At 40.8% G+C, this 26,608-nt stretch overlaps 2 protein-coding genes across 4 annotated transcripts; both read left to right on the top strand.

The window, feature by feature from the left end:
- Positions 1 to 3,657: 3,657 nt before the first annotated feature.
- Positions 3,658 to 13,366, top strand: plin3 (perilipin 3). Its single transcript, XM_084067111.1, has 8 exons — positions 3,658 to 3,801; positions 7,303 to 7,390; positions 7,922 to 8,117; positions 9,016 to 9,098; positions 9,590 to 9,821; positions 10,667 to 11,007; positions 11,828 to 12,046; positions 12,487 to 13,366. Exons 2-8 carry the CDS (start codon positions 7,322 to 7,324, stop codon positions 12,625 to 12,627), a joined length of 1,281 nt encoding a protein of 426 aa, XP_083923237.1. The 5' UTR covers positions 3,658 to 3,801; positions 7,303 to 7,321; the 3' UTR covers positions 12,628 to 13,366.
- Positions 13,367 to 13,891: 525 nt separating this feature from the next.
- Positions 13,892 to 25,329, top strand: LOC311052214 (AN1-type zinc finger protein 5). Of its 3 annotated transcripts, XR_014601485.1 has the most exons (7): positions 13,892 to 14,019; positions 15,646 to 15,847; positions 16,398 to 16,518; positions 16,625 to 16,752; positions 18,303 to 18,407; positions 21,140 to 23,537; positions 23,602 to 25,329. XR_014601485.1 is itself a non-coding variant. In XM_084067071.1 (6 exons), exons 2-6 carry the CDS (start codon positions 15,688 to 15,690, stop codon positions 21,286 to 21,288), a joined length of 663 nt encoding a protein of 220 aa, XP_083923197.1. In that variant the 5' UTR covers positions 13,892 to 14,019; positions 15,646 to 15,687; the 3' UTR covers positions 21,289 to 25,329. The 3 variants fall into 3 exon arrangements, 2 of the variants coding, with proteins under 2 accessions (XP_083923197.1, XP_083923198.1); XM_084067071.1 differs by having other exon boundaries at positions 21,140 to 25,329; XM_084067072.1 differs by having other exon boundaries at positions 13,926 to 14,035; positions 21,140 to 25,329.
- Positions 25,330 to 26,608: the final 1,279 nt, after the last annotated feature.

The raw sequence follows: 26,608 nt of genomic DNA, 5'->3' as shown, positions 1-26,608 counted from the left end.
TGTGTGTGTGTGTGTGCGCGCGCGTGAGTTTTGGAAAAGCTAATCACCAATGGGAGCACATATAAATTCAAATTCATAAAACTATCAAACTTTCCACTTGGAAAAGGCTCACACTGACGTGCTCCAGGAAACACATCTACAGTATGTTCCCTGTCTCATGTATCAATATCATTCCCCACTATCAGATGTTTACTTTCATGGTCCCTGCCTGGAGTAGTAACAACAAATCTGACACGTATGGCATACATTTCAAACTGATGAAAAAAGTATTTCAAAATAAATAAATAAAAACCCATTATAGCTAGGCCAATTCAGTGGAGTGCTGATGGTATTGGGAGAGTATTCTGCCTCTTTTGTCTAGACAGCCTAGAGGCTAAGGAAATACAAAAGGACACATAGTAGAAACTCTAATGGTTTATATAATGAAAACCTCCCCTAATGAAATAGAGGAGTTTAGGGAATTGGAATCTGTAAATAAAATAATAGCGTGGGCCACTTCTGTTGAGGATACCCGGCAAACAGCGAAGAGCTTTTAAATTGATAAAGAACCATAATGTCACATGAATTTAATTTGACCAACAACAAAGAACATGGAACAACCGCAGAATTCCCAAAATATTTGCATTGTCCTACCTGCCAGTCCTTGCAGGAATTGCCCCGGCCGGCCTCCAACGAAAGGCTGCAACCATTAAATTAAGCTAGCAAGGAAAACCCAGCTACATGACTGGCACATCCTGCACAACACTACACTACTGTGGAAATAGAGCCCCAAACAGACTCAAGTCCCGCCACCCTTACAACAATTAAGGCGGCAACAAGAGATTGCCGCCTTACCGATATGTTAGGTGCAATGTTTCCTTTCTTAGAAATGTAGTGGAGAGACATAAGAACAATATTTGTCTTTGAAATGTAGTGGAGTGAAAGTCATACGTTTTCAAAGTAGGCCTACAAAGCGCCAACTCAAAAAACATACTTAAGTTGGCCTACTGTACTAGTACTCAAGTAAATGTACTGTCCACCACTGCATTTAGGCCTACTGTTCTACTGCTGTAGCCTTTTCTCCTTTCCTATTTCTGAAAATGTTTAGGTAGCCTATTCTGAAAAGGAAAAACCGCAAACGGATGCATGTAATAGGTTTATTAAGGTTATCTGCCTGCCATGCAGTTTGGATGTTGTTATCTGCTCTATAAAATGTCCTGAGTTCATCCCGGGCAGGCAGGAGGAGCAAAGCTGTGTTCCGTGAGCAGAAATAAGGGAGCCGAAATAAGACTTCCGGTTGACGATCTCTTCAGAATAAGAGTATCCTCTAGAGTAAAAAGAAACCATTGAAAATCATTGAAAAACGGTTCATTTGCACATTAAAACTATAAATTAAGCATTTAAACGAAGCTATATAACACATATTATGTTTCTGTGTAACAAAAACGTTTTTTAAAACATTCATCATCTTGGCAGCCTCGAAACGAGGATCCGTTCTCCTCATCTGATTCATTTCCTCTCCTCTTGAGCTAGCTGGGTTGATCTCTCCGTCTGTGTGCCTGCTAAAACCTTATCTAAATGGATAAATGCTGTTCAAAGGACTGCATAGCCTATACAAATTGGACACTGGACCGGAGACGGCTGGCGATGCCAGCACTTGTGACATACACACGCATTCAGGGAGACCCCCTCTACACTGCCACACTCTCCGCTAAGCGGGAGAGGTGTAAAAAAAAGTGTGGCGGGCCGTCCAGTGAGGTCAGAGGTCAGAAAAGTGACCTTTTTTACATTTTCAGACAATAGTGGACACTGGACCGGAGACGGCTGGCGATGCCAGCACTTGTGACATACACACGCGTTCGGGGAGACCCCCTCTACAACGCCACACTCTCCGCTAAGCGGGAGAGGTGTAAAAAAAAGTGTGGCGGGCATGTTACACACACACACACACACACACACACACACACACACACACACACACACACACACACACACACACACACACACACACAAACTACAAATTTACTAATATTTCTGTCCTCTATCTTTTTTTATGCTGTGTTTCCATGTTGTATATATGTTGTTCAATAATATACATTTTTAATTATTTTTTTCTGATTACATTTGTATTTGTTTTGTATTTTAGTTTTTAAATAGGTGAGATCAACTTTATAAACCCCAAATTCTTCTTCTTTTTTATCTCACCTGCACTATCTACTATTATTATTTGTAGCATATTTTGTGGTCTCTTTTATCATTTTTTATTTGCTTCTGCAATAAACAATATTATATCATCATCATTTTCCAAGAGTGACCTGGCCTAGAGTCCTCATTATTACAACAATGGACAAACAATACAAAAACAATACATATATGTAACACACACAAATCAATATCCAGTTAAAGTGCAAAACAGTGCTAAGTGCACATTTAATGGGGGTCAATAGCCAATTTCAAACTGGAACAACCTGGCGCTTAGAAGTGATCTAGTATAAGCCATTTAAAAAGACATACTGTACATCATACATTTATTTTTTAAATACAATTCCTTTTTTTTTAAACTTGCCACTTAGAAGTGTTTTAGTATGAGCCATTTAAAAGGCATACATCATAAATGTATTTTAAAATTAGATTTGTGTCTTTTAAAAAACATAAAAAATTCACGATCTTATTTTGAAGGCAACCGGAAACCTTATTTCTGCTAGCTCAAAAACCGGAAGTCCAATTTCTGCTCACGGAACGGAGCTGAGGAGCAAGTACCCCCCTGTCTCTGTGTGCAGCAGACAGCTAAATTGAGTTAATGTGCATGCCAAGACTGCCCTCGTGGGGTGCATTTGGGCAATTGCAGAAAACATGCCATCCTGTATGATCTAAAAGTAAGATGAAGTGAAGTGAAGTGGGTGAATAAAGAAAGGCTAGCGAACATTCGGATTGACAGACGGTAGCCAATCCAGTATTTACCATAATTTGTTCACACGGACTCATGATTTGTGCGACTGCGATGATGATCACACTATGACGTTATGTTTGGACACACGACGGTCGTCTGTCACGACTGTCATGGATGAACTTCAACCGGGTGTTTGCGTTTTTTCCATTTACGGCCCGTACATCTACATTTACGTTCAGATTTAAATAAATATAAAGTGCTTACCCCATGGCCACGGATGTTACAATTATGTACGGGCCCTTGGAAATACCCGAATCTTTTGTATCGTTGAATAAAAAACATTTTAATCAGATTGGTGGTCATTTTCTCCGTATTTTGCCATATGCTTTCAACTACGCGACCCTATCGGTTGGTATGTGTATTGCACTCTGATACGTTATAACTCTATGAGAAAATGGCCAGCAATCAGATTAAAATGCGTTTTATTGAACAATACGGAAGATAATGGTACTTATGAGAGCCCGTACATCATTTTAACATCTGTGGTCATGAGGTAAGCGCTTTATATTTTAAATCTGAACGTTTATGTAGATGTACGGGCCGTAAATGCAGAAAGTGCAAACACCAGATTGAAGTTCACCCATGACGGTCGTGACAGACGCGTATCCATGGCTAATTATGACGTACTTCCACATTTTCTGACTTTTTGCTTTCGCTTCTGTATTGTGTGATATGATTGGTTGAAGTTGAACAGTCATTCAGCGACAATGTGCTCCCACCCCGCCTGTCTCTGCTTTATGTCATGTGTTCATTGGGTTGCACAATAGTTTGTGTTGAAAGAAGGGCCTGATCGTAGTTGACAGAGAGCTACAAGTTGCTGGTCACTTCGTCGGTTCACGGGAGGACAGGAAAACATCGGCCGCAGCAGAGAGGTCAGTCCCACTAACGGTTTTGTTTCTGTTCTCCCTAATCATCAACTTATAAGTTGTATGTTTTTGTTTGAGGCGAGAGGCTAGTCCAACACAGCTGCTGGCAGGACAGGCCCATGTATGTACACAATATTTTATTTGATTTTAGTTATTTAACAAGTCTGTTTTGCCAGTTGTGTTAAACTTCAGGAATGAGGGAAGTGATGTTTGCTAACCCCATTGTTGAGGGGTGGAGTTCATGAATCCGACATGGGATTACAGGCTACTGTACTGTAACTTGAAAGCATGGGGGAGTAAATAAGGGGAGTCAAGTTTATAATTCTAATCTAATTAATTCCGTTTTGGACTATATTAGTATCCTGGAATGACTGTACTTCACCAAAACAAATATTAATTTCAATTTCAGGTTTTTCTCTCTCACATCTTTATTAAAGTGCTAAAGTAGAATGGAGGGTCCCATCCCATTTTAATAATGAATTAAATTCGTCCTTCCCTCTTTCATTCTTTCTCTCCATGGCATAACGTTTTAACGTTACCATGGCATTTGTATCTGTTGACCCAATCAAAGTAAAGTTAGACCACGACAAACCACACGTACAGTACCCGTTGACTGTTCAGCTACAGTATGATACTTTGCCCTACCTGTGAGACAGCCAAGTGTGCCAATAGTTTCATCAGAGGTCACCAGCTTGGTCCAGATGGGAGAGGCAGTACCCCTCCCCTCCTCCTCATCCCCTCCCCTCCCTTTTGGCCATACTGTAGACCAGGGGTCTTCAAGGTTTTTCAGGCCAAGGACCCCTTAGCTGAGAGAGAGATGAATCAGGGACCCCAGTCTCACTACATATTGTATACATTTGTGTTGCAGATTAAACCTTTTTAATAGATTTTATAGATGGCTTCATAGACTAGAAGTGTTGTGTGAATTAATGTATTTTTCTTGTTTATTTCAATCATTTAACCAATGAAACCCTCAATAATTGGTGAACTGGACCATTGACTCTGTACTTGATCTGCTCTTTTTTCCCTCTACTCCAAACCTCTTTGCCTAAATGTGCTGATCTACAAGCACACAATGCCTCGCAGCGTTGTGAGCTTGTAGATCTGCTATTTTCGGCTAATGTTCCCCTCAGAATAGGGATTCTAGGGTTTAAGTGGTTAATGCATATGATATCACACAACGATTTGGCGGCCCCCCTGTAGTATTTTTGTCATGAAATTAGCAAGGAGCTAGAAGAGACACCTTGGCCACTGTGATAGGAACCCACCAGACAACCTTTTTTGTCTCTCAGTGCATTATAGCCTTCCATATAACTAATATAGCTACAAAACGTATCTATGGTTTTTATCGTGAACTTGTTTATCAGGGAGCTAAATCTCAGACTTTGCTCCGGGACTGTAATGATGGAAGGGAAATTTTCACCCATTGCCTCTCTGAAAAAAACCCATCTTGCTTAACAATGTCTTCCATTGCAATTTTTGCAATCACTTGGAGAGTTGAAACAGATTGCGTCAAACACCAGGCTTCATACTGCCAAGATGGTTTGCTGACCAGACCATAATTGAGCAATTTTATGTCTTTGCTGTGCCATCTGGAATTCTGTATTAAAACTGATCAAAAGGAATAGCTATTTATAAATTCCAGTCCGTAGCTGTTATTGATTGCAAGGCTGTAGTGTAGTTAATTTGGAAGTGAAGGAATGAGTAATCAGTGATTGGACAGCATCAGCAAGGGATATGAGGCCTATCTCTATAGCCCACTACCACACGTTATCAGTGTCTTCGGGCCAGGGATGGCAAATAATCCTCCTCAACTGTCACACTATGGCTGTTAGGAAGCCATGCAGCCTCTTCTTTCTTGGCATTCAGAACAGAGAGCATATTCTCTTGAGAAGTGACAGCTGGTGACAGCTGGTAGGTCACGCTCGCCGTACTCTGCGTCTCTGGCAGTGCAATCACACGTCATGTGCCTCCGTGACCTTGTACATCAGGTCACAGATGTAAAAATGTTAATTGACTTTGCTTTGGGCTGTGATAGCTGTGAAGGGGGCGGGCGGGGTTGTAGAGCTGCCATCTGATAGAACCGAGGTTGTTGCAATCCACAAGTGGTGAGATGGTAGAGATGGTCAAGGATTGATGAAGGTTCGCTTTTCCCACAGGGGTCCTTCTCTGTTTTCTTGCTGGTAGAGGCCTTGATGAGTGAGCACCTGAGGCGGGGTCAATGTTATGTTTATTATACGCAACATAAAATAAAACCCAAGTGGGGAAAGAAGCACTTTCCAGCAGCTGTCTGGAAAGTCGTCTGGTACATGCTTTTCAGACAACATGGTGTACATTTGTACAGCAGCACGGCTTTCAATTTTCACCAATAAATCATACATTCTGCCCCACCATAGAAGCTAAGATGCCACACTGTGTTTCAATCCAAATCTAGTTGCAAAACATGTTGCTTGAGGAATAAAAACAAACCACGAGAAAGAAAAATCCATCATTCATATTATATTACTACCTTGCTTTATGGGATGTGGTTTCACCCCTCTTGCATCATGCTGCTTGATAAATTAAGTGAACATGGTTGAATTGTCATGCCGTCTATATTAAACACAAACTGACAGAAAGCTCCTCAAAGCATGAATCTCATAGCAGATGAAGTATTAGGCCTGAGAACAAAGGACAGAAAGTTTCATCATGATGGCAAATGCCAACTGAGCTGAATCAATCTGTGTACACAACTCTGTTCCGTGTCAGAGATTGAAGATAATTGATTGATTGAATTAATACTTTTATTAACTAACAGTTTGCAAAAAGTACAGATATAGACAGTTATAATGCTAAAAGGATAACACAAAGAGCCCTGTGGGCTTGTTTCCATTGTGGTCCTATGTATTCAATTCATAAAGACATACAATACTATACAAGAAATCATCAATACTAGGAGCAGTAAAAGTACACAATGCAATTTGGAAGTGATTTTGGAAGTGAATGCAAAAAAAGAGTAGTGTCATGATAGTGAGAAGCCACGAGGACAAAAAAAATGGCCTTCCTAGCCTTTCACTTATGTGACAGTCGTCTTTCTGTATGCCAGGAAATCAAGTACCGCGGCCACATTTTCACTGATAATCTCCATGACGATAGAGATATCTCTAGACAGTGCCGTAAACTTTATGCCCAGGCTAATATGCTGCTTCGCAGGCATAGTGCCAGTCTTGTTCGTAATATGTGGAATCCACACATGTGAGGCTCTATTAAGGCACTCTGTGTATGGATTCATGTCTCGCCTGGATGAGTCCCGGAACAGTATTATTGTGGATATAGTCAATCTTGGGAAGAGCTGTCTCCGGTACTCGTCCAGGCTGCGTAAACACTGGAGAGTCAGCCTCTATTTATGATGTTATGTTTTTTTTATTGTTTAATTTGTTGTGTGATGTTGATGATTTGTATGTACTCTATGGAGCCCCTGTGTGTCTGAAATAAAGTTTGAATTGAATATATTTATTTATCATTTAGATTTAAGTCAACAGTCACAATGGCAGACACAGACAGTGAGCAGACTGGTGGAGCGCCAGCTACACTGCCACCTAATGAAGACCAACAGGTGAGGAGCGCTGTTTCTTAACCACTTTTAACCTGGCTCCCTATTTTGCACTAGGTTTGTGAACATAGCCAATCTACAAGCGCTGTAGCGCACACCATGTCATATCGCATTGTGAGCTTGTAGATTGGCTCTTTTTGCCACGCAATACCATTGCACAATGAAGTATTGTCTAAAACAGGGTAGTGGTTAAGCCTCTTAGAAAACTTTGGTATATTACAAGATAATCATTTGACCTTCAGAATCTCAATTGGCTCACGTGTTAGTGGGTGGAATTCCTCATTAGCTGACACAGAATACTGAAAAGCTATTCTGTGAAAGCAGCAGCTCACACAGAATACTGAAAAGCTATTCTGCATAAGCTATTGTGTGTAAGCAGAATGTCATACCCGTTACTGAGAAAGGCTTTGTGTTGGCCTGAATGTATTTTTTTTTTCTCTTCATGTGGGCCTTGACAAGTACCATAGTCTCCAAAGATCTCCAAATCTTTACTGTATGTCTTGTTGTTAACCGTAGCGTTGAAACTCTTCCCAGAATGTCGTATCCAGGGTGGGTAACCTGCCCTTAGTAAGTTCAGCATGTGGAGTGGTGTCCAGCGCCTACAGCAGCACCAAGGACAGCATGCCCTTGCTGAAGGGGGTGATGGATGCTGCGGAGAGTGGGGTTCGAACCCTGGGAGCAGCTGCCACCACAGGGTCCAAGCCCCTTTTGGATATGCTGGAGCCACAGAGTAGGTTCAAATTAAAGTGGTTACATGTTTAATAGGTTATTTCCATACACAGTCTCAGCATAAAAATAGTGTGAGGTGACATTTTTCAAGAATCCAGGCAACACATTAAATATCACTGATGTAAGATTGAGAGTCAGAATTCAATGTATTACTACTAGTGTAAGTGCATAAAGATGCCACATGAATTACAAAAGTGAGATTTCTTCTTAAGAACTGGCAACTGCCACAAACAAGACTTGACTTTATTTTATTCTTTTTACTACAGCCCTTCATTTATAAGTGCCTTTCAGTGACTAGTATATGCATACAGTAAGTTCAATAAGCTTCTAAATCACTTATTTGATGCATTCCTCACCTGTTTGTATGGATGTTTCAGCTTCCACTGTTTGACGATGATACAATATTCCTGACACTGAAAGAAATAATGGATCATGTTTGGCCCAATTGAATAGCCTTTCTCAATCTAAAAACTGGTTTAATCCGATTTCAGAAGTGGTATCCACAGCAGTGGAAGTGACTGTAGTGTTGCAACATTTTTGCTTTCTTGTCTCAGCTTTTAACCACTTAACAACTTAAACCCAATAGTAAACTAATACTTAGTTGACCGGGTTGGCTCTGTACTTGGTCAGCTCTTTCCCCCCCTCTACACCAAATATCTTAGCCGATCTACAAGCTCCCAACGCTTTGCGACAAGTTGTGAGCTTGTACTGTAGCTTGGCTATTTTCTGGGAATGTTCCCCCACCAGAATATGGGGAGGAACGCATTGTGAGCTTGTAGATATACGGTAATTCTGCTATATCTGAAAGAGTTTTTCCCAAAATAGGGATGCCAGGGTTTATGTGCTTAATTATACTCTTTTTTTTCTGTCTTTTGCCCTCTGTTGCTACTTAATTGTAGTTTCTGCTGTGAATGACTATGCCATGATGGGAATGGATAAGATGGAGGAAAACTTGCCCATCCTTAAACAGCCAGCTGACAAGGTTAGACAGAACACCATATATTCCAGTTCTACCACACAAGCACAAATCTTAAAACATATTTATAACATATAGCAGCATACAACTACATCAGTGCTTGTGATATAATAAACTGCATGTAACCTTAACAACAATAATAAACAAACTTTAACAGAAGGTGGTTACCAAGACATGGCATCTTTTGTTTGCTGTTTTTTATGTTAATATTTTCAATAATTATTTTCTAGTATGTGGTTGTGGTATAAGTATGACAATGCACTCCAAGGTGTCCTGAATTGATAGAGCAAAATAACAGACTCTATATTATCCTATATCGGGACACGGTGCGTTATCACTTACTTAAAGGAGAACATGAATACTGTTTGTTCTTTGCGTCACTTTACAACCTCATTTGTTAGTGGTCACATTGGTTCTGAACGGCCCACAGTTGTAGATGCTGAAATCGATCTACTCTGTTAAAGCATATTATTCAGGTTCATCATCTTCTCCCTCAGGTGGTGTCAGATACAGTGGGCATGTTGACGGGAGCCAAGGATGCTGTGGCTGGAGCTGTGATGGGAGCCTGGATGAGTGGCATGGGGATGAGCTGGGCAGCAGTCAGCGGAGGCATCAGTTCAGTCCTGGGGACCCGGGTGGGCCAGATGGTCAGCAGTGGGGTCGGGATGGCTCTCAGTCGGTCCGAGGATTGGGTCGACCAGAACCTGCCACTTAGTGAGAGAGAGCTGGGTCAGTAACTAGCTGCTAAGCTTACTGTCAAACACTGGGTCGGGAGTCGGGACCCATTAGTTTTTAATTGTTATTTGAAAACATGTTCAAAACATTTTTCAAAATGAATAAATAAAATAAACAAATTAGAAAAAACAACCTTTGAATAAGTAAATGGTAAAATGGTAAATGGTGCATTTATACAGCGCTTTTATCCAAAGCGCTTTACATTGATTGAATAAGTAGTGAAAATGGTGGATCTTCAAGCTCATAATGCGTCGTGAGATGCGTTGTGAGCTTGTAGATCGTCTATTTTCACTAGCTTGGGTCCTTGGGAAACAATAGATTTCTCTTTTGGGTCTCGAGCTAATAGGTTTGGGAACCAGGGGCGTAGAGAACATTAACAGTCAATGATTACTCACACCAGCAGTGCTGCACTGTTGAGTGATAAGTTTCCGCAATGACTGTGTGTAATATTTCCTAATCACATAGGCCGGTCCAGATGATGTGGTAAGGGAGCAGTGATCAAGATTTAGTACAGTGACTCGATTTGAACACATGAATGGCTCAGGCTATTCATAGCTGAGGAAGACGGGGACATTTTGATGAACACCCCAACTGTTAACTTGGCCCATAAACCTGCAAAGATCTCCAGCACTCTCACAGCTTTGACACCTGCTACTGATGATGTCATGTTACCATGTAGGCCTGCCTGAACTGTACTTCATGTGATCACTGCTGAGACAGGAGGGGTTCACATTGAAATCTGTGACCTTCCAGAAACGGATTGTGAATGTATAATTTGCCAAAAACACAAACTGTCGAGATCATCAGTTGTTTGGAAATTTCTGTTCTCTCTGTTTCAGCTGCTGTGGCTGAGCCTGTCACCAGTGAGGAGGTGATTGGTACCCCACCCTCCAGCCCCAGCTATTTTGTCCGTCTGGGAAAGCTCTCTGCCAAGGTACAGGAGCGAGCCCGTGAGCAGTCCCTGGTCAGGGCCCGGCATGCCAGGGATACCTCCTATTCTGCAATATCTCAGATTACAAGTACTCTGGACCTACTGGAGAGCGCCCGCACCTCTCTGGGTACTGCCGGTAACCAGATAGGAGGAGCCCCGGAACAGCTGCTCCAGCTCTGGACAGAATGGAAGCAGAGGCAGCCTGGAGATGGCCAGGCGGAGGCGGATGGTCCTAAAGATGAGAAGGAGGTGAGGTCAGGACTGTAGTCCATGAAATGAATTACAATTTACCCGTTCAATCCGGAAACGCATCTGTGTCATTTTAGATTTCTTTGGCTATTCAAAAGCTATTCAATAGCAGATGTATAAGCTCATACCACGGCAAAGAGTGCCGCACTATGAGCTTGTATATCTGCTAAAAAAAAAAATGCTTGAAAATTAGTGCAAATCTGTGAATATATATTTTTTTTTAAGCTAACATTTGTCATTTTGTCAGTTTTCTGAAAAACTATTGTTGCTATATCCGTGGTGCTCAAACCTTTTCTTGTCAAGGACCCCCAAAATTATGTTTTTGGCCACCGATCCCCATCAAAATATTATGTTCCAGGGACCCCCAGAAGCAAAGATTTGAGTTAAAAATGTTGTTTAAAAAAATATGTATCCAAAGATTTGCACAAATGTTCACGATTTAAAAAAAATAGCAGATCTACAAGCTTTGAGCTTGTATATCTGCTATTTTTGAATAGCCTAAATATACAATAATAGTTATAGCTAAAATCTAAAATGACACAGATGAGTTCCCGGATTGACTGGGTTAAACGCATTTCCAAGATTCCCAATGCTATAAAGTACGAAGTGAAATATTTTGACCATTTTTGTGTAAATAATGTATTACTATCAGAATCTTGCCTGATTGAAGGGGAAAACAACAGATGTCTCACAGCATGAGCATTGTCTTGTAAGGGAAGAAGACACAAAATCAGGCCAACTTCATTAAATGACAAATAAGTTGTCCCCTTCAGATGCATCACTATTTCTGGTTGCTTTATGAATAATCATCTGCCTACAGCAGCTGGAATGGAGAGCCCTCTCCATGGTGCACGGTCTCAGCGACCAGATCCGGGCAGCATGCTCCAGCGTGGTGTCCAGCGCCCAGGGTCTGCCAGGAGCGGTCCAGGACCAGCTGGCCAGCGCGCGCCGGTCGGCCGAAGAACTGCACTCATCCCTGGGGAACACCAGTACCATCACACCCCTCCTCCTGGAGCAGAGCCGTCAACACCTAACACAGGTACTAATTACACCACCAGGCTGTTGGTGGTTGTTATCGTGGCATCAACTCGGCTTGATTCAGTTCAAAGCTGGAAATGTTTGCTTCACTTTTGTTGTGCTGTTGGAATCATTTAAGCACTTAACACTGTACAGTGAGTTAATACCTCGTTTACCTTTTCATTAGTAAACCGATCATCACCCATGAGAGCCACTATAAAATTAGGTTCAGTGAAAACAACAGAATATATATTATAATAAACAAATCCATTCCCAAGAGAATCTACTCATTTGCATGTATTTCTGAATCTAGGGCAAACCAGCTTACAGTTCCTATTTCCACTCTTTTCGTGACACCTCAATATTTGAGACACCTCCTGCCTACAAGTTGAATTTAGGTATTTAAGGTGATAAGGATTTCGATATTGGGTTTAAAGTAACATAATATCTTATTGCTCTCAGGTACAACAGTCCCTGGATGGCGTTATGGAGTATCTGCTCAACAACACCCCACTCAACTGGCTGGTGGGTCCGTTTGCCCCGATGCTCACTGAGAAAGAAGTGGAGGAGCAGGCAGGTGTGAAGACAGACCCACCAAAATAAACGTGTTCCGTATCTTCACGGTTCGATGTAACAACTGTGCTGATCACTTTAAAAATGTCCTTTACATTGTGCTGCTTTTTGATGACTTGAGATTGTGTAGATATGTTTGCATTTGTGTGTGCTGATGTCTCCATCATGCACAAGCAACTGGTATGCACTAAATATAAATATATAAATACATAGAGTACTTTATAAATGCATTTACAATTGTGGCCTTTACAAATATATATTTTGAACACATTGCCATTTGAATATAAGACTTTGTGTAAATCCTAAACTCTCTAAAAGAGGTGAAATCATTTGTTCACTTATTTTTTTGTGTAGAAATTGAGGAAAAAAACCTGCTGGGGAAAATATGCCTTTTGTAATCTTATCATCATCCTAGAATTACTGTAAATGGGACCAAAACCATCTTTGAAAGAATTGTATTTATTCATTTCAAGAAATGTAATTTACAAAGCTAAATAATGCAGACTTATACTTACCTTATACATGGTTCCATCCCCAACACACACACACACACACACACACACACACACACACACACACAGAAAGTCAGTTAGACGGTGCCAAATATATCTTTTCAAGTTGACATATATATATACAGCATTTCATTTTTTACATTGTAATTCATTTGTGGTTATGTTTGCACTTTGTTGGTGGAAATGGCAGACTCTCTTTATAAAGCATTAATAACAACAATGACCTGTCATGTCAATAAAATTGGGACTGCATAGCATCTCAGTGTGTCAGTGTGTGATCATATACATTAGATCAGTGGTTCTCAAAGCGCGGTCAGAGGGACTCTCAGGGTTCCTTGAGGGGGCTCTATGGACCCTTACAAGTCTGTAACTCTGACGGTGTACAAATGGAACCAGTCCATTTGGTTCCATTTGTACACTGTCAGAGTTAAGGAGAGACCTTGAAACTTTGAAACTTTAAGAACCACTTCATTAGATGATGATCATGATGATGATCATGTACATTGGATGATGACTGATCTCTGATAGAGTACATAAGATGACATAGGATGAATTGAGTACAAAGGACCCCAATGGAAACAAGCCATAGTGCTTTCTTGGGGTTTAAAATCCTCAGACCTCGTATTGAACTGTGCTTGTCTTTGCAAACTGTTCATTAAGTACTCAATCGATCAATCAAAAGTCAACTGATCTCTTGATACAGTAGGATGCTGCCTGCCCTGCATGGGGGGTCCTCTGATCTCTGAGTCCCATTTCATGGAATGATGAATTGTTGCTTGGGTGGGGTGACGTCATGCTCGTTGTGTTTCTCATGTCGGGAGCTAGCGCTGGTGGTTAGGAGGCCGCGCGCACAACAAGAGGACAGACAAACTTGTCCAAATCTGAAGACCAAGGTCGTCGACAGCCCTCGGTACTTTGACTTTCAGGTATCGCCTTTGTCCTCGGTGACTTTGTGGGACAATCGTGGCCGATCGGATCCCGTTAGACGAGCGCAGACCGCTGTCGCGATGCGCACCGTTCTCTGGTTTAGCTGATGGTGTTAGCTGTCTGGCTAACGGGCTGCTAGCTATAGCTATCGTTAAGTGTCGGTTGGGGGTTTTATTTATTAGAGCCGTTCTCGAGACCGAAAACAACCGTTAAACTTCCCGATCGCGATCGGGCAGTTCAACGGTTGTTTTTCCGTCAATGTGTGTTTTTCTTTGGGATCGAACTGTTAGCTTCGCTTTTCTTTTCAGTGCCACAGCCAGCCACAACAAGTCGGCCAGCTGAGCTGACCCGATGGCCCGTTGTGGGCTAACGATCGCTCGGTTTTAAATCATACTTAATCGCACGGATCGTGTCGCTGGACAAAAATGACGTAATTTCAACTGAAAACAACAAGTCGACACCTTTCAGTTTAAACTAGTTACGTCATTTTTTGTCCAGGCGACACGATCGCGCGACAAAGTGTAAACGATCCTGTACGTTATATTTTACACTGAGCCTCAACAACAAGCCAGAGGACAGCGATTGTTTTCGGCTGCGGACTAAAACTAAAAGTGTGTGACGATGACGATCAGCTGTATATAAGTTGTTTATCCAGCTCTACTCGGGCCAGCGGGCTATACGTTGTTTATTGTGATCAGGAGGCCTTTTGTTCCATTTGTTTTCGCGTTCAGACTTGTCTTGAGCAGACATTTCTTTAGCTTTTGTTCTTTGTTGTGAACTTTGCTGGTGGCCGATCAAAACATCTTGGCTGCGCGGCGCAGGCAAGCACTACACACATCTACACACCACACATCTACTGTACAGCTACAGTAGCAAAGAAACAACCCATCTTTCTTCTGTTGATGTTTTTGTCTTCGTATAAACCCGTTTGTTTGCATTGCCTTCCCAGTTTTTGTGATTGTTCCTCCTGACTACCATGGCAACAATCTAGCTCATATACCCATCATCATTGTTAGTGCATTAAATAGGAAAAATGCTATTTTTAAGTGTTCCTATTTGGGTTTTTTAAGACTATATTTAAACTCTGTGATGTTTTTGTTTTGATATAAACCCGTTTGTTTGCATTGCCTTCCCAGTTTTTGTGATTGTTCCTGACTGCCATGGCAACACTCTAGTTTACCTATCATCACTGTTAGTACATTAAAGAGGGAAAACAATGCTCATCTGAAGTGTTCTTATTTTGGGCTTTTCCAGACTATATTTAAATCTCTGTTTACAGTGGCAAAGTCGAATCCTGCTTATTTGGCATTGTTGTGGTGGGGGACATAAGCTTGGTTGTTAGTTTTCATTAGAGCAAAATGTCCCGTTTGAGTTACAAATTACACTCAAGTGTGTGTAACTAGGCCTGTAACTATAACCCTTTAAATGACACAACTATAACCCTTACAATTACACATAGGTCTACTCAGGGACACATTTTAAGTGCCAACACTCTTCTCATGCTCCCAATTCCGGTCTCCAGGCTCTTTTAGCTAGTTGGACAAATTAATCACCATGTGACCAAAGAGACACTAATAGTTTTGACCAACTCTTCCAACCCCATTTCCAGGAATATCCTCTCCCATCCCCCTTGCCCCTTTTGTCAGAGAGCATGGCTCAGGAGACCAATCAGACGCAGGTGCCAATGCTTTGCGCAATGGGATGCGGTTTCTATGGTAACCCTCGCACCAACGGCATGTGCTCGGTCTGCTACAAGGAACACCTGCAGAGACAACAGGGAGGGGGGCGATCCAGCCCCCCGGGCGAGAAAGGTAGGAAGATGGGAGAGGGCTGACCTAAAAAATATATTGAGTATGGGCCAGGTAAGAGGTAGGAGCAACAGGAATATCACCCCAAAATGGGCTTGGTACGTTTAATGGGAGTGCTGGAATCTGCTAAAAGGGGCTGGAGAAAATAGGTAGCAGTGGCTGCCTGTACTTTGGCATTAGAAAGCAAGAGAGTGATTTCTCCATTGTTAGTTGACAATGACACGTAGCACATCATGCTAGTCCAGTATAGCTGATGAATAGCATCACCATGTTATGTCAAGTAAACAAACATCATAGTGTGAGCTGTGAGGATAAATAGCAAATTCTACAGGGGATATTTTTTCTTTTACTACCCTTTGGGGCTTCATACCTCTCCTGCACAATCCTTGTTATGTTTATTTTTTTAAATATATATATTTTTGTTTTAACACCCCCTTGTGTCTAATAAATATTAGCATGTGAATTCAATACAAGTGAAAGGTCACCCATTTTTTTGCATTAAGTTCTGGACATGTGTGGGCTATCATATTGTGTTGTGTCCTATTCCTCACAGTTGCAAGTCTTGCGACGTCACCAGCAGGGTCCCCAGGAGCAGCCGGTGTGTCTGTAGAAAGCACGACCCCAGAGCCTTGCACAGAGGGGGTGGGAACGCCACCTGAAGAGAGGACACCCAGGTATGTTGAATGACTGACAGGGAATCTGCTCAGCCCGGTTGACTGCGAAACGCATGGTTTCTAATCATTGTTGTATGTGTGTGTGTGTGTTTGTGTGTGTTTTCAGCCCCAGCTCGCCCAGCCCTGTAACCCAGCAGATGACAGCCATGAGCATTTCCCAGGATACAGGAGCTGTAGACTCGGACCGGGCTGAAGCAGATGAAGAGGAGGAGGAAGGCACATCCAAAAACACAGGTAAGGCAGGATCATGCATGTTGAGAACAAGGACATACAAAAATGCAAGAATGTTTGTTTTCTCGTCTTTGGCATCCACAACTCTCGACACCGCTTTCATCATACACTTACCCCATGTTGCATATTGGAATCAAGAAGAGTCTGGAGGGTTTATTTGTGACTACTAATACATGTACAAGCAGCGAAAAGGTCCACAAGACTGTGCTAACGGCAACACGGCACAACAAGAACAATAATACTGTATATGATTAGGCCTGGGGTGGTGAGGATGAAAGTAAAGTAAAAGATAGCCGTTTATCCCCCTGACATCACCAGACCAATATATTCACAGATGCAAATTGCTCTGGAAACTCTCCGTTTATTTCCAGGGGCTATTAACAGGCACAGACCAAAATGCCTCTGGACACAACTGGATGGCCCTACGATCAATCAGAGCTACGAAACGTGCAAACAAAACATAATTAAGTAGAATTCAGCTTGTAGAGATGTGTGGTGTGGTGTAATATTGATATGTCTGTGAACAAGTTTGGCTGTTTTTGCCATACAGATTTGAAGGTGTTATTAGTCACTTAACTAGAATATTTGAAAAAGCAGGAAATAACTAACTGTTTAATCAAACAAACTTGTTAAAGGTGTACCATCCTATTTTCGAGAATCAAACGGTATTTAAAAATGTTACCAGCGTGGCTCTGCAAGAGGCTAGCCATCTATAAGAGGGTCTGTGTATGTGTGTATACCTAATCTTGCAAACTGCTGGACCGATCAGCACTAAACTTTGTATGAACGCTGCCAGTAGGGTACAGAGGTAGTTCCTCTAAATTTGTTTCACATAATTATGTTTTATACTTTTAAATATTCCACTTTAATTTCATAAAGGAAGACAATAAGGCTGTGATCATGCTGAAACCTTGCTCAAATTTGGAGTCATACATCATAGATATTATATAGTCTCTGTTGCGTGGAAATGTCATATGTCCAAAACCTTTCAGGATTCAAGTTCAAAAATAGCAAAAGTAGAAGATCTACAAGTTCAAATCGTGTTGCTTCACGCCCGTTTCGAGCTTGCAGATCATCTACTTTCGTGCTACTTTTGTGATGTTGTAGTATGATCAAGTACAGCGTTATTTTACGGAAAAACACAAAAAGTTAAAGTATGGAGATCAGAGGTTTCTGCCCAACAGCAACGATATCATAGATGACTGATGTCACAGGCTGGCCAGTCAGAGATCTACATTGGAGCCACGCCGTGTCTATGTGGATCCCCAGATCCACATTATTTCCTATGAAAAAAAGGAAGACGCGTCTGCATCCACAGCAGAAGATAAGAGAAATCTAAACAAAAAAATCTCCATGAATTCAATGCTTCATGGGGTGTGAAATTGATAGAAAACAAGTCATTTTTTGGTTGAACTACTCCTTCAATCTGGTTCCCAGGCAAAAATTAGGGGGGAGTAAAGACAAGAAATGTCAATGTTAAGGTCCATTTCAGTAACCGAAGGATGGACTGGTGTAACTGAGCTCATCCAACTTCTCTTGTTCTCTTGTACCAGGGCCAGTAGGAGAAGCAGCACAGACTTCTGATGGTGACCAGACCCCTGATAAAAACAAGAAAAAGAACCGCTGCTTCACCTGCCGGAAGAAAGTGGGCCTCACTGGTGAGGAAGAGAATTTCAAGTTATACACAGCAATTGGTTATAGTTAACTACTGACAAGGTTCAAAGGTTTATGGGTCACATAAGCTGTGAGTTTAGATAACTTTTTATCCCCCTCACAGTTTCAACGTTCTAAATTCAGATGCACATTATTTGTCTTTTTTTATAAGTATATGCGTTTAGAATTTATTAGACGTCTGTGGACCTTTTGGGACACTATCCTAGTTTGACGTTGTTACTTGCATCATATTGGTCCTTTGGTGCAAAGTGTTGAAACGTGTGGTTGTTGGATTATATACTATTGCCAGAGTGCCCTTGGTACCAGAGCACACGTTGGCAAGTGGACCATTGGCAAATTCATTGCATTGTCAGAAGAACTCTTATTTATGGGATTAGGTCACCTTCTCAGAATGTTCTGAGGACTAAGATGGCCAGGAGGCGTTTACACTCTCAGTGAGCATGGCTCACTAGGACTCTGCAAATACACTTACAGTAGTCATTTGGGTTTGTGCGTGTTTCTGAAATGACTCTTTGATTGCTTGATTGAATACTTTTTATTAGCATGATTATTTACAGTACAGGCAGTACATTCTGAGGTTTTGCTAAAAGGATAACACAAAAAGCCCTAGGGGCTTGTTTCCATTTGACTTGTTCTCTTGTGCTCTTCAATATACACATTTCCTCGGAATGTATTACTATGTTTCATTAACTCATTAAGACCAGAAAAGCATCTGTCATTTCAGATTTTAACCACTATTTTATACTTTGGCTATTCAAAAATAGCAGATATACAAGCTCATAGAGCGGCACCGAGTGCTATGAGCTTGTAGATCTGCTATTTTTTTTAAATCATGAACATTTGTGCAAATCTTTGAATATATATTTTCTTTAAGCGAACATTTGTAACTCAAATCTTTGCTTCTGGGGGTTCCTGGAACTAAATATTTTGAGATGGGGGTCCGCGGCTAAATACATATAATTTTGGGGGTCCTTGACATGAAAAAGTTTGAGAACCACTGATATTATAGCATCATAAGTGTTTCAGAAAACTGTTTTAGAAGACATTTGTAGAATCAGTCTCAGGGTTAATATTCAATGTCCATCCTTACCTGCATCCTATATTTACAAAATCACCATTCTCAATCCATGATTTACGCAAATGTGGTCCACCCCACCTACCACTGTAGTAGTTGAGAGCAACATACTGCAGGCTAGTGGTGCATTTCACGGTCCAAGGCATTTCACAGTGCACTGCTGGCTTGCACACCGATGCTGAACTGGCCAGCCTCAAAACACTCTCCTGGAGTCGAGCTTTCACTTTTTTAGTAGTAGACGACATGCACATTCGTAATCCCTTTAAAAAACGTATTTTGTCCCTCTTTGTCTGAACTGGTTTGTTTTGATTATGTCAGAATCAGAAACACTTTAATTGTCAGATATATTTGCATGTAGGAATTTGACTTGGGTGTACTGTAATATGTAAACCGCTCTTCATAGAAGTCAAGCAGATCAATATGCATAACCATGACAGACAGTACCTCACAAATACAATAGGGATTCACTGATATGGAATTGGAAAGCAGAAATTCTAATAATGATCTGTTTTTGTATGTAATATAGGTAGGAAAGGCTAAAACTTTGTTATGGTCATCATTTTCCATAGCCATCTCATACTGATAATTATTTTGTAAACACAATTTGCAAGAAAAACGAATTATCTTACTGACTGACCACTTCAAATATGAATGCCCCCCCCTTTTAGACAGATAGAATACTTCTATTGGCAATGAATTGAAAAACAACATTGTCACCAATCAAAAGCACCATAAAATCCAAATTTTCTATTGTGGTCAACTATCAGTCCACTGTACAGACTATACAAACGACCATACAGTATATGCAACAGGCAGCTACAGTAACAAATAGGACAGAAAGACTATGGCTAGAAAGCCTGCAAGTAGAACATGAGGGCAAAACCATACAGTGTGAGTAACCAATATCAAATGCTCTGCTTGATAACTAAGTGAAAGAGATAAGAAATAGAACTAGGGTCCATTATAGGGATGTTAATGATTCATCAACGCTTGATTAAGAATCAATCAACCTGTAGAAGGTAGGCACTTAGAGTAAATGAGAGACAGCATTTATTTATTCAGGTGTCCAGGAGACAGAACTGATACAATACATCCACTGGATGGTGCTGTAAGTGATATATTTTGATTATAACAAAAAGCTTTTTGTTAAAACGTTAAAGCTCTATATTCTCATACTTATCATTAATATATAGTGTTTGCTCAGTAAAGGGGGTCTCCCCGTCTCTCCAGCTCTTTAGTAAACAAAGTAAAAATTCAGGTGGGTTGCCAATTCCATGAGATTTATCAGCTTAAATTTGATAGTGATCTGTTTTACACATTGCTTTTTTCATCACTTCCAATTTCACTTCTTTATCATGTATCCTGTATGAGGTCTCTCTCCTGATGGCATGCATTTTGTATCCCAAACTGAAAAAAATGTTTTGATGGTGTTGGGATGCTGGGGATCGGGTTAATCAGGCAGGTTGAGGAGGGATACAGGTTTTCAAAAGATGTTCTGCCTCCCAAAGGGGAACTGGCACATGCTGTGGGAGGGGTCAGTGACCAATGAATTCCCCCGCAGAGATTAATACATGTGTGTCTTGGATATTGAAATGATTACTGTTGACCATGTTTTTCTCCTTTTCTTTTTCTCTTTTAAAGGTTTTGACTGTCGCTGTGGTAACCTATTCTGCGCCATTCATCGCTACTCTGACAAACATGACTGTCCCTACGACTACCGGGGTGCCGCTGCTGCCCGTATACGCAAAGAGAACCCCATCGTGGTGGCTGAGAAAATCCAGAAGTTATGAGGACTGAGCACTTTAATATAAAGTCTCTCCCGACACACAGTGTGAATACAGAACAATGGCGACTTGGATGAAAAACACATGATGAAATGGCTTCATTTGTTCATGGTAGTCTAAGATGGGTGGGGTGGGGTGATGCAGTCACGGCCCCTGTCCAGACGCTCCCTTCAATACCATCTCCCTTTCTCTCTCTCTCCACCTGCGACTGCGATTGAATGCATTTGTGAGTGTGAATGAAAGTGTGTGTGTGTGCGCGTGTGCGTGTGTGTGTTTCCCAGAGAGTCGGGGAGAGAGCAGTAAGGATATGGTGGGCATTAGTGTTGCTGTGGGGAGGGAAGACATTTAATTATTTTTTTCTTTTTCTTTTTTTTTATCCCTTTTTGTTGTTTCTCAACTTGGGAAACATGTGAGTTTATTTTTATACAAGCCCTGTGAGGTAGATAAAATGAGACAGGGGTAAGCTGTTTAAGAGCGCTGCCACAGCTTGGCTAAGGACATAATGACAGAGAAAGGTCAATTGGGAAGGCTAGTAAGCTAAAGAACTGACTGGGTCCTTCCATGTATCAGCAAGGTCTTTTTTAGGTCTAGACATAGATCATCCCCCCCAGACTAAAAATGATGTCAAATTGACCTATTTGTTTTATTTTCTTCTCTCTTTCACATACCCTTATTCTTTGGTTCACAAGAGGTTGAACTTCCAGGTCTCTGCATTTTCCAGAGATTCTCTTTATATCGTGTTAACATACGGATGTTGGGTGCATGAACAGTTATTGGAGTGGGCAGGTTGGGTAGGGAGGGGATCAATTGAGGGGGATATTGAGACCCTTGACTTAAGTGAGTGATTGAATTCTGTATTTTTTTTTCCTTTCTGTTTTAATGAGCGTATGACATCAGAAGATCTATATTAATATATTGTAGTTAGCTTGAACTGTGTGATTGCATTCTATTTATTTTATTTTTTTCATCATTTGGTTGGTCTGTGCTGGAGGATTGGCAGCATGTGTCAGCAAATCGTAGTGATTTGCACTTAACCTTTTCAATTATATTTAAGTGATTCCATTTTGATTATGTAACCATTTGAAGAAAAAAATATACAAGCTCTGATATATGATGGAGTAGAGTCCAGTTAATCCGTTAAAGATTGTGCAGTAAAATGTCAGTTCTATTTTTTTTCTATTTTTTTCTATTTTGGATTTGGACACCAAGCACAACAAAATAAAGTGTTGTCAACTGCAGAGCACAATACAACATATATGCCACACCCACTCAGTTTTGTTCAGCATCTGGGTCATTTCTAGTTTAGAGCCGATCAGAGTATAACAGGCTTGCAGAACAATTTGCCTGCTGGCTGATTAGTCGGACATCCGGTTATAGTAGGGTGCAATATTGAGCTCTTGAATGCCCTTTTCTCTTCTGTGGAGGCACGCCAAGTGGATATCCATGTTTCTCCAACCACCAGCAGACCACTGACACATGCTGAATGAAAACTGAACTGGGTTGCTATTACTCTGTATGGTGAAATGGTGACACCTTTTGCTCTCAGCTGAAGTGAATATTGTTGCAATACTACGGAGATGCAGCGTGCTGTGCTTTTATGATGTGCTGAAGATTCAGAAGAGTCCTTGCTATGAAGATTGCTTCTAGCTAGCTACTCCTAGGAAGATCCAATTTGCATGCATATGTGTGCAGTCAGACACATTATTCTTTTGTAATTGACTGCACTGTTTGAAAACGAAGCAAGAATGTTTTAAAGACACTGCAGTAGCACAATGCATGCATGGCTGGAACCTTGGCTGTCTGAGGTTCAAATTAACAGGACTCTACTGTTTGTTTCAAATGTAAATACCATGTTGCTCCTATCCATAGTATAATCCTATGTAGATTGTTGCCAGAGTCGAGGGGGATTAAGGTCAAAAATAGTAATATGTGTATAAAAGTGCTTTTCATAATTATCCAAAAGAAAAAAAGAATGTGCCTGAGATGGCACGTATTTGTTTTCTTTTTACCCCTTTAATTCACTGGTTATACCTGCCTAGTATAAGGGGGGTAACTATTGTCAGACTAGAGAAGTTGTACTGGCTTGTAACCACCACTAATGCCCTCATGCAGGATTGCTCCAAGATCCTCTTTACTGACCAGCAGCTCTATTTGGCATTTCTATGAATACATTACCGATATATTATATGTAAAGTATTGATAAGAACTGGCTCATCTCTGAGCAAGGGCCCCTAGGTTTGCAGTGGCTTTATAGTGTTCAAGATGTCCCTACTTGCCCCTACTGTTAAGCTTTTCGTATTTAGCCTTGCTGAAGTACAGGATCCTAATCCATGCCTTTATCGTTATAAATGACTGTTCATAAGATAGTGATGATATTGAAAGATGTTAGGCCTATGTGAGTTGTGCACAGAGGTTCCCTGCAACAGGCTTCATTTTGGTCATAAAAAATGGGCTTTTCCTTCGTCTTAATCATTAAATATATAAGGCTTGGAAAAGATGCAAGGAGTGGGCTGAATATGCATTTCTAGGAGTCCACATGCTTTAAGTGATGAGAATTACTCAATTTCTCTACAGCATATCACCTTTTTGCTTGGCCTGTATTTATCCATCTCTCCTGTGATTGAATAATTAGCCTTTGTCATGACTCCCTAGATTCTAGGGAATCATGACAAAGGTCATGACTTTCTAGGGCCTAGAAAGTCTTACTGATGGGCAGGTCTAAGTGGATCAGTGACTTGGCGTGCAAACTTGAAGACTGCCTATATGCTGCGATAAGTGTCCCATCTAAAGCCCCTGAGACTTCAGGGAGATAGAAAATCAGCCTAGTTATTTGAATTGCCCACTAATGATCAAAAAGCAGTTCATAGTGATTGGTGTGTGATGGAAATGTACATTAAAATAATCTTATTTCAGGATACTTGTGAATGGACCGTCCCAACAATTTCCCATTTCCCAGTGTGTGTCTTGTGTTTTAAGGACATGTGGTTACGTGCTTATAAGCAATTCTGCCTTGCCTGCTGGTTTGAGTTTCACTCTAAAAAGCTGGCCCTTAGAAAATACTCCCCTTTCCTTGACAGATCTAAGATTAAGAAACTACACCTGTCTGCTCTTTCCTGTTTCCGACTTGATGTACATGCCGGGTCTACAGCACTTTTCATGTTAACAGGAGGGAGTCATTTCTTGAAATGGGGTACAGTTCTGATGGGTTACACGTCCTTTTAAGCTACAGACTTAAATGAACTGAACCATTCTGTCTTTCACTGTGTGTATGATTGTTCAGATGTGTGAACGTTATGCTTGTCATGGTTTTACACATGCTGTTTTATATTGACTGCTCATATCACCCGGTATTTTATTTTAATTTTATCTTTTGTGAAAATGTGAGCGGTTTGAATGTAAACCACCACAATTCATGCAATGGAGTGTCATTTTTCATCAAGCTATACCTAGCTTATTGACGTGTTTATTTTGGGGTTGGGGACGTATTGGGGAGCAGATAGAACTGAGATTGATGAATCACTGCAGTTCTGAGTGTTTTGTGATGAGGGACTTGGCACCAGCAAACTGTAACTAGATATCCTAGATATTATTACATTATACTTTTTTCCCTTGTTGATTTCATGGAGTTTTGATGTGTTCGATCTTGTCTTTAGCACAACTTTACATAATCATTGTCTTCATCAAACAAGGCTTATGGTTGATGGTAGTGATGGTGATGATAAACCCGCTTAACCACGCGTGACTGAATAATATGGTTAATATTCTCTTGTGTTTTACAGCAGCACATGGTATCTATGAGAGACAGTGAAGATGAAGTCATTATTTCTGTCTCGAGTTTGAGGGACACCAAATGAGTTCTAGAATGTTCACAGAGTTGATAGTTCTGTCCTGCAGGAAATCCTTTTGGCACTCCAGTCCCCCAGAAACACCACCAGATAACTTTTTATTTTGTTTTGTTTTTCTTACAAGAAATAAAAAAAAATAGGATTGTATGATGTGTAAGAGTAAGTATAAAACAAATAAAATCACAAAGTTTATTTTAAATTACACTTGTTGCATTTATTTGCCTAATTTGAGCATTTTGTCTTGAGAGGCTGAAACGATCACTAACAACTAAAAAAGCTAGTTTATTCTAAGAAACGCTATATGTAAATATCACGTATCACGTGTTTAGATGGCAGCTCTTTTAACCAATGCTTTCTTTCAGGTGCTGTACATCTATGCACAGTAGGCCTACTGGCTACCGCTTTGTACTTATGTATTTTTCTCAGACTCAGCAAAACGCCATAGACAAATGGCTGTATGGCTCTACACAATGTCACCAAATGTTTAGCTGGAAAGTATGCTGGCTGTAACAGGAATTTACCATGAGGTCTGTGACCCCACAGAGTTCAATACCTTTCCCTGCGTCACTCATACTAAAATCCGATACTCATGGTTTACATGTATGATTTATGGCCATTACCTTATGGAAAGATATGTTGTTACTAACCATTATGTATAGCTATTAACTACTTATATAGTACACTAATACTGATTGGCATCTGCTCCTTATTAACTAGCCTATTTGTTTAATTTGTTTTCTTTAAAAGAAGAGCATGTCATTTTTACTGGTATTTTTTATTGGCATGCTATTTTATTTTTTTTACAAAATAGGCTATGCTGTAAGGCAGATGCACATTCCTGTACTTGTCAAAATCATGTTGTTTAGTAGTATACACATTAATAATAACAGGTAATCACATAAAGTCTTAAAGCAGACCAGTTCATTGTTCTACACGCACATATAGTAGCTCCTACAGTACCAGCAGGGAGCCCTGCCCACTGCCACATCAGCGGTAGCCCCTTCACTACATTGGGCCTTTTTTACAGGTGGCATCTGTATCCAATTTATATGAGCTAAGCTACATTCCTGGCTGACCTGGCTGCTGTCAGACAAATCAAAGCAACCCAGTTGGATCCTCAGACCAAGTGTATTGAGGGTTTCTGAATGAGTTAAATATAATATTGTCTTGTCTTACACTTTTTAATGACATCTTTATCATTATCACCTGTGCTTCAGTGACGTTCAATCTTCCCAAACATAGTATTACTATTAAGCAACTCTCATGTAGGCTAATGGTAGAAAGGTGGCTCCTGGAACAAGGTTTCCCTTCCATCATGGAAGTTCCATGAGCACCTCAACACCACTATTCTCCACAGTTGACTCCTTACTACCTCTCTCTCAGTGGTTCTCAAAATGGGGTATGGTGAGAACCGCCAGGGGACAGAGTCCTTGAGGGGGTCCCCAGGGGTCCCACGGCAAAGTAATTGATAGTTAGGAACC

The sequence above is a fragment of the Gymnoscopelus microlampas genome (assembly GCF_963454915.1).
Source record: "Gymnoscopelus microlampas genome assembly, chromosome: 9".
In the NCBI taxonomy this organism is placed as follows: domain Eukaryota; kingdom Metazoa; phylum Chordata; class Actinopteri; order Myctophiformes; family Myctophidae; genus Gymnoscopelus; species Gymnoscopelus microlampas.
Note: the sequence above shows the minus strand (reverse complement) of the source record. Positions and strands in the feature narration are given on the sequence as shown.

Coding starts and splice junctions, on each gene's coding strand:
- plin3 (XM_084067111.1), top strand. CDS start 7,322: ATGGCAGACACAGACAGTGAGCAGACTGGTGGAGCGCCAGCTACACTG. Junction 9,822..10,666: donor ACTTAGTGAGAGAGAGCTGG/GTCAGTAACTAG, acceptor TCTCTGTTTCAG/CTGCTGTGGCTGAGCCTGTC. Junction 12,047..12,486: donor GCCGTCAACACCTAACACAG/GTACTAATTACA, acceptor TATTGCTCTCAG/GTACAACAGTCCCTGGATGG.
- LOC311052214 (XM_084067071.1), top strand. CDS start 15,688: ATGGCTCAGGAGACCAATCAGACGCAGGTGCCAATGCTTTGCGCAATG. Junction 16,519..16,624: donor CCTGAAGAGAGGACACCCAG/GTATGTTGAATG, acceptor GTGTGTTTTCAG/CCCCAGCTCGCCCAGCCCTG. Junction 16,753..18,302: donor AGGCACATCCAAAAACACAG/GTAAGGCAGGAT, acceptor CTCTTGTACCAG/GGCCAGTAGGAGAAGCAGCA.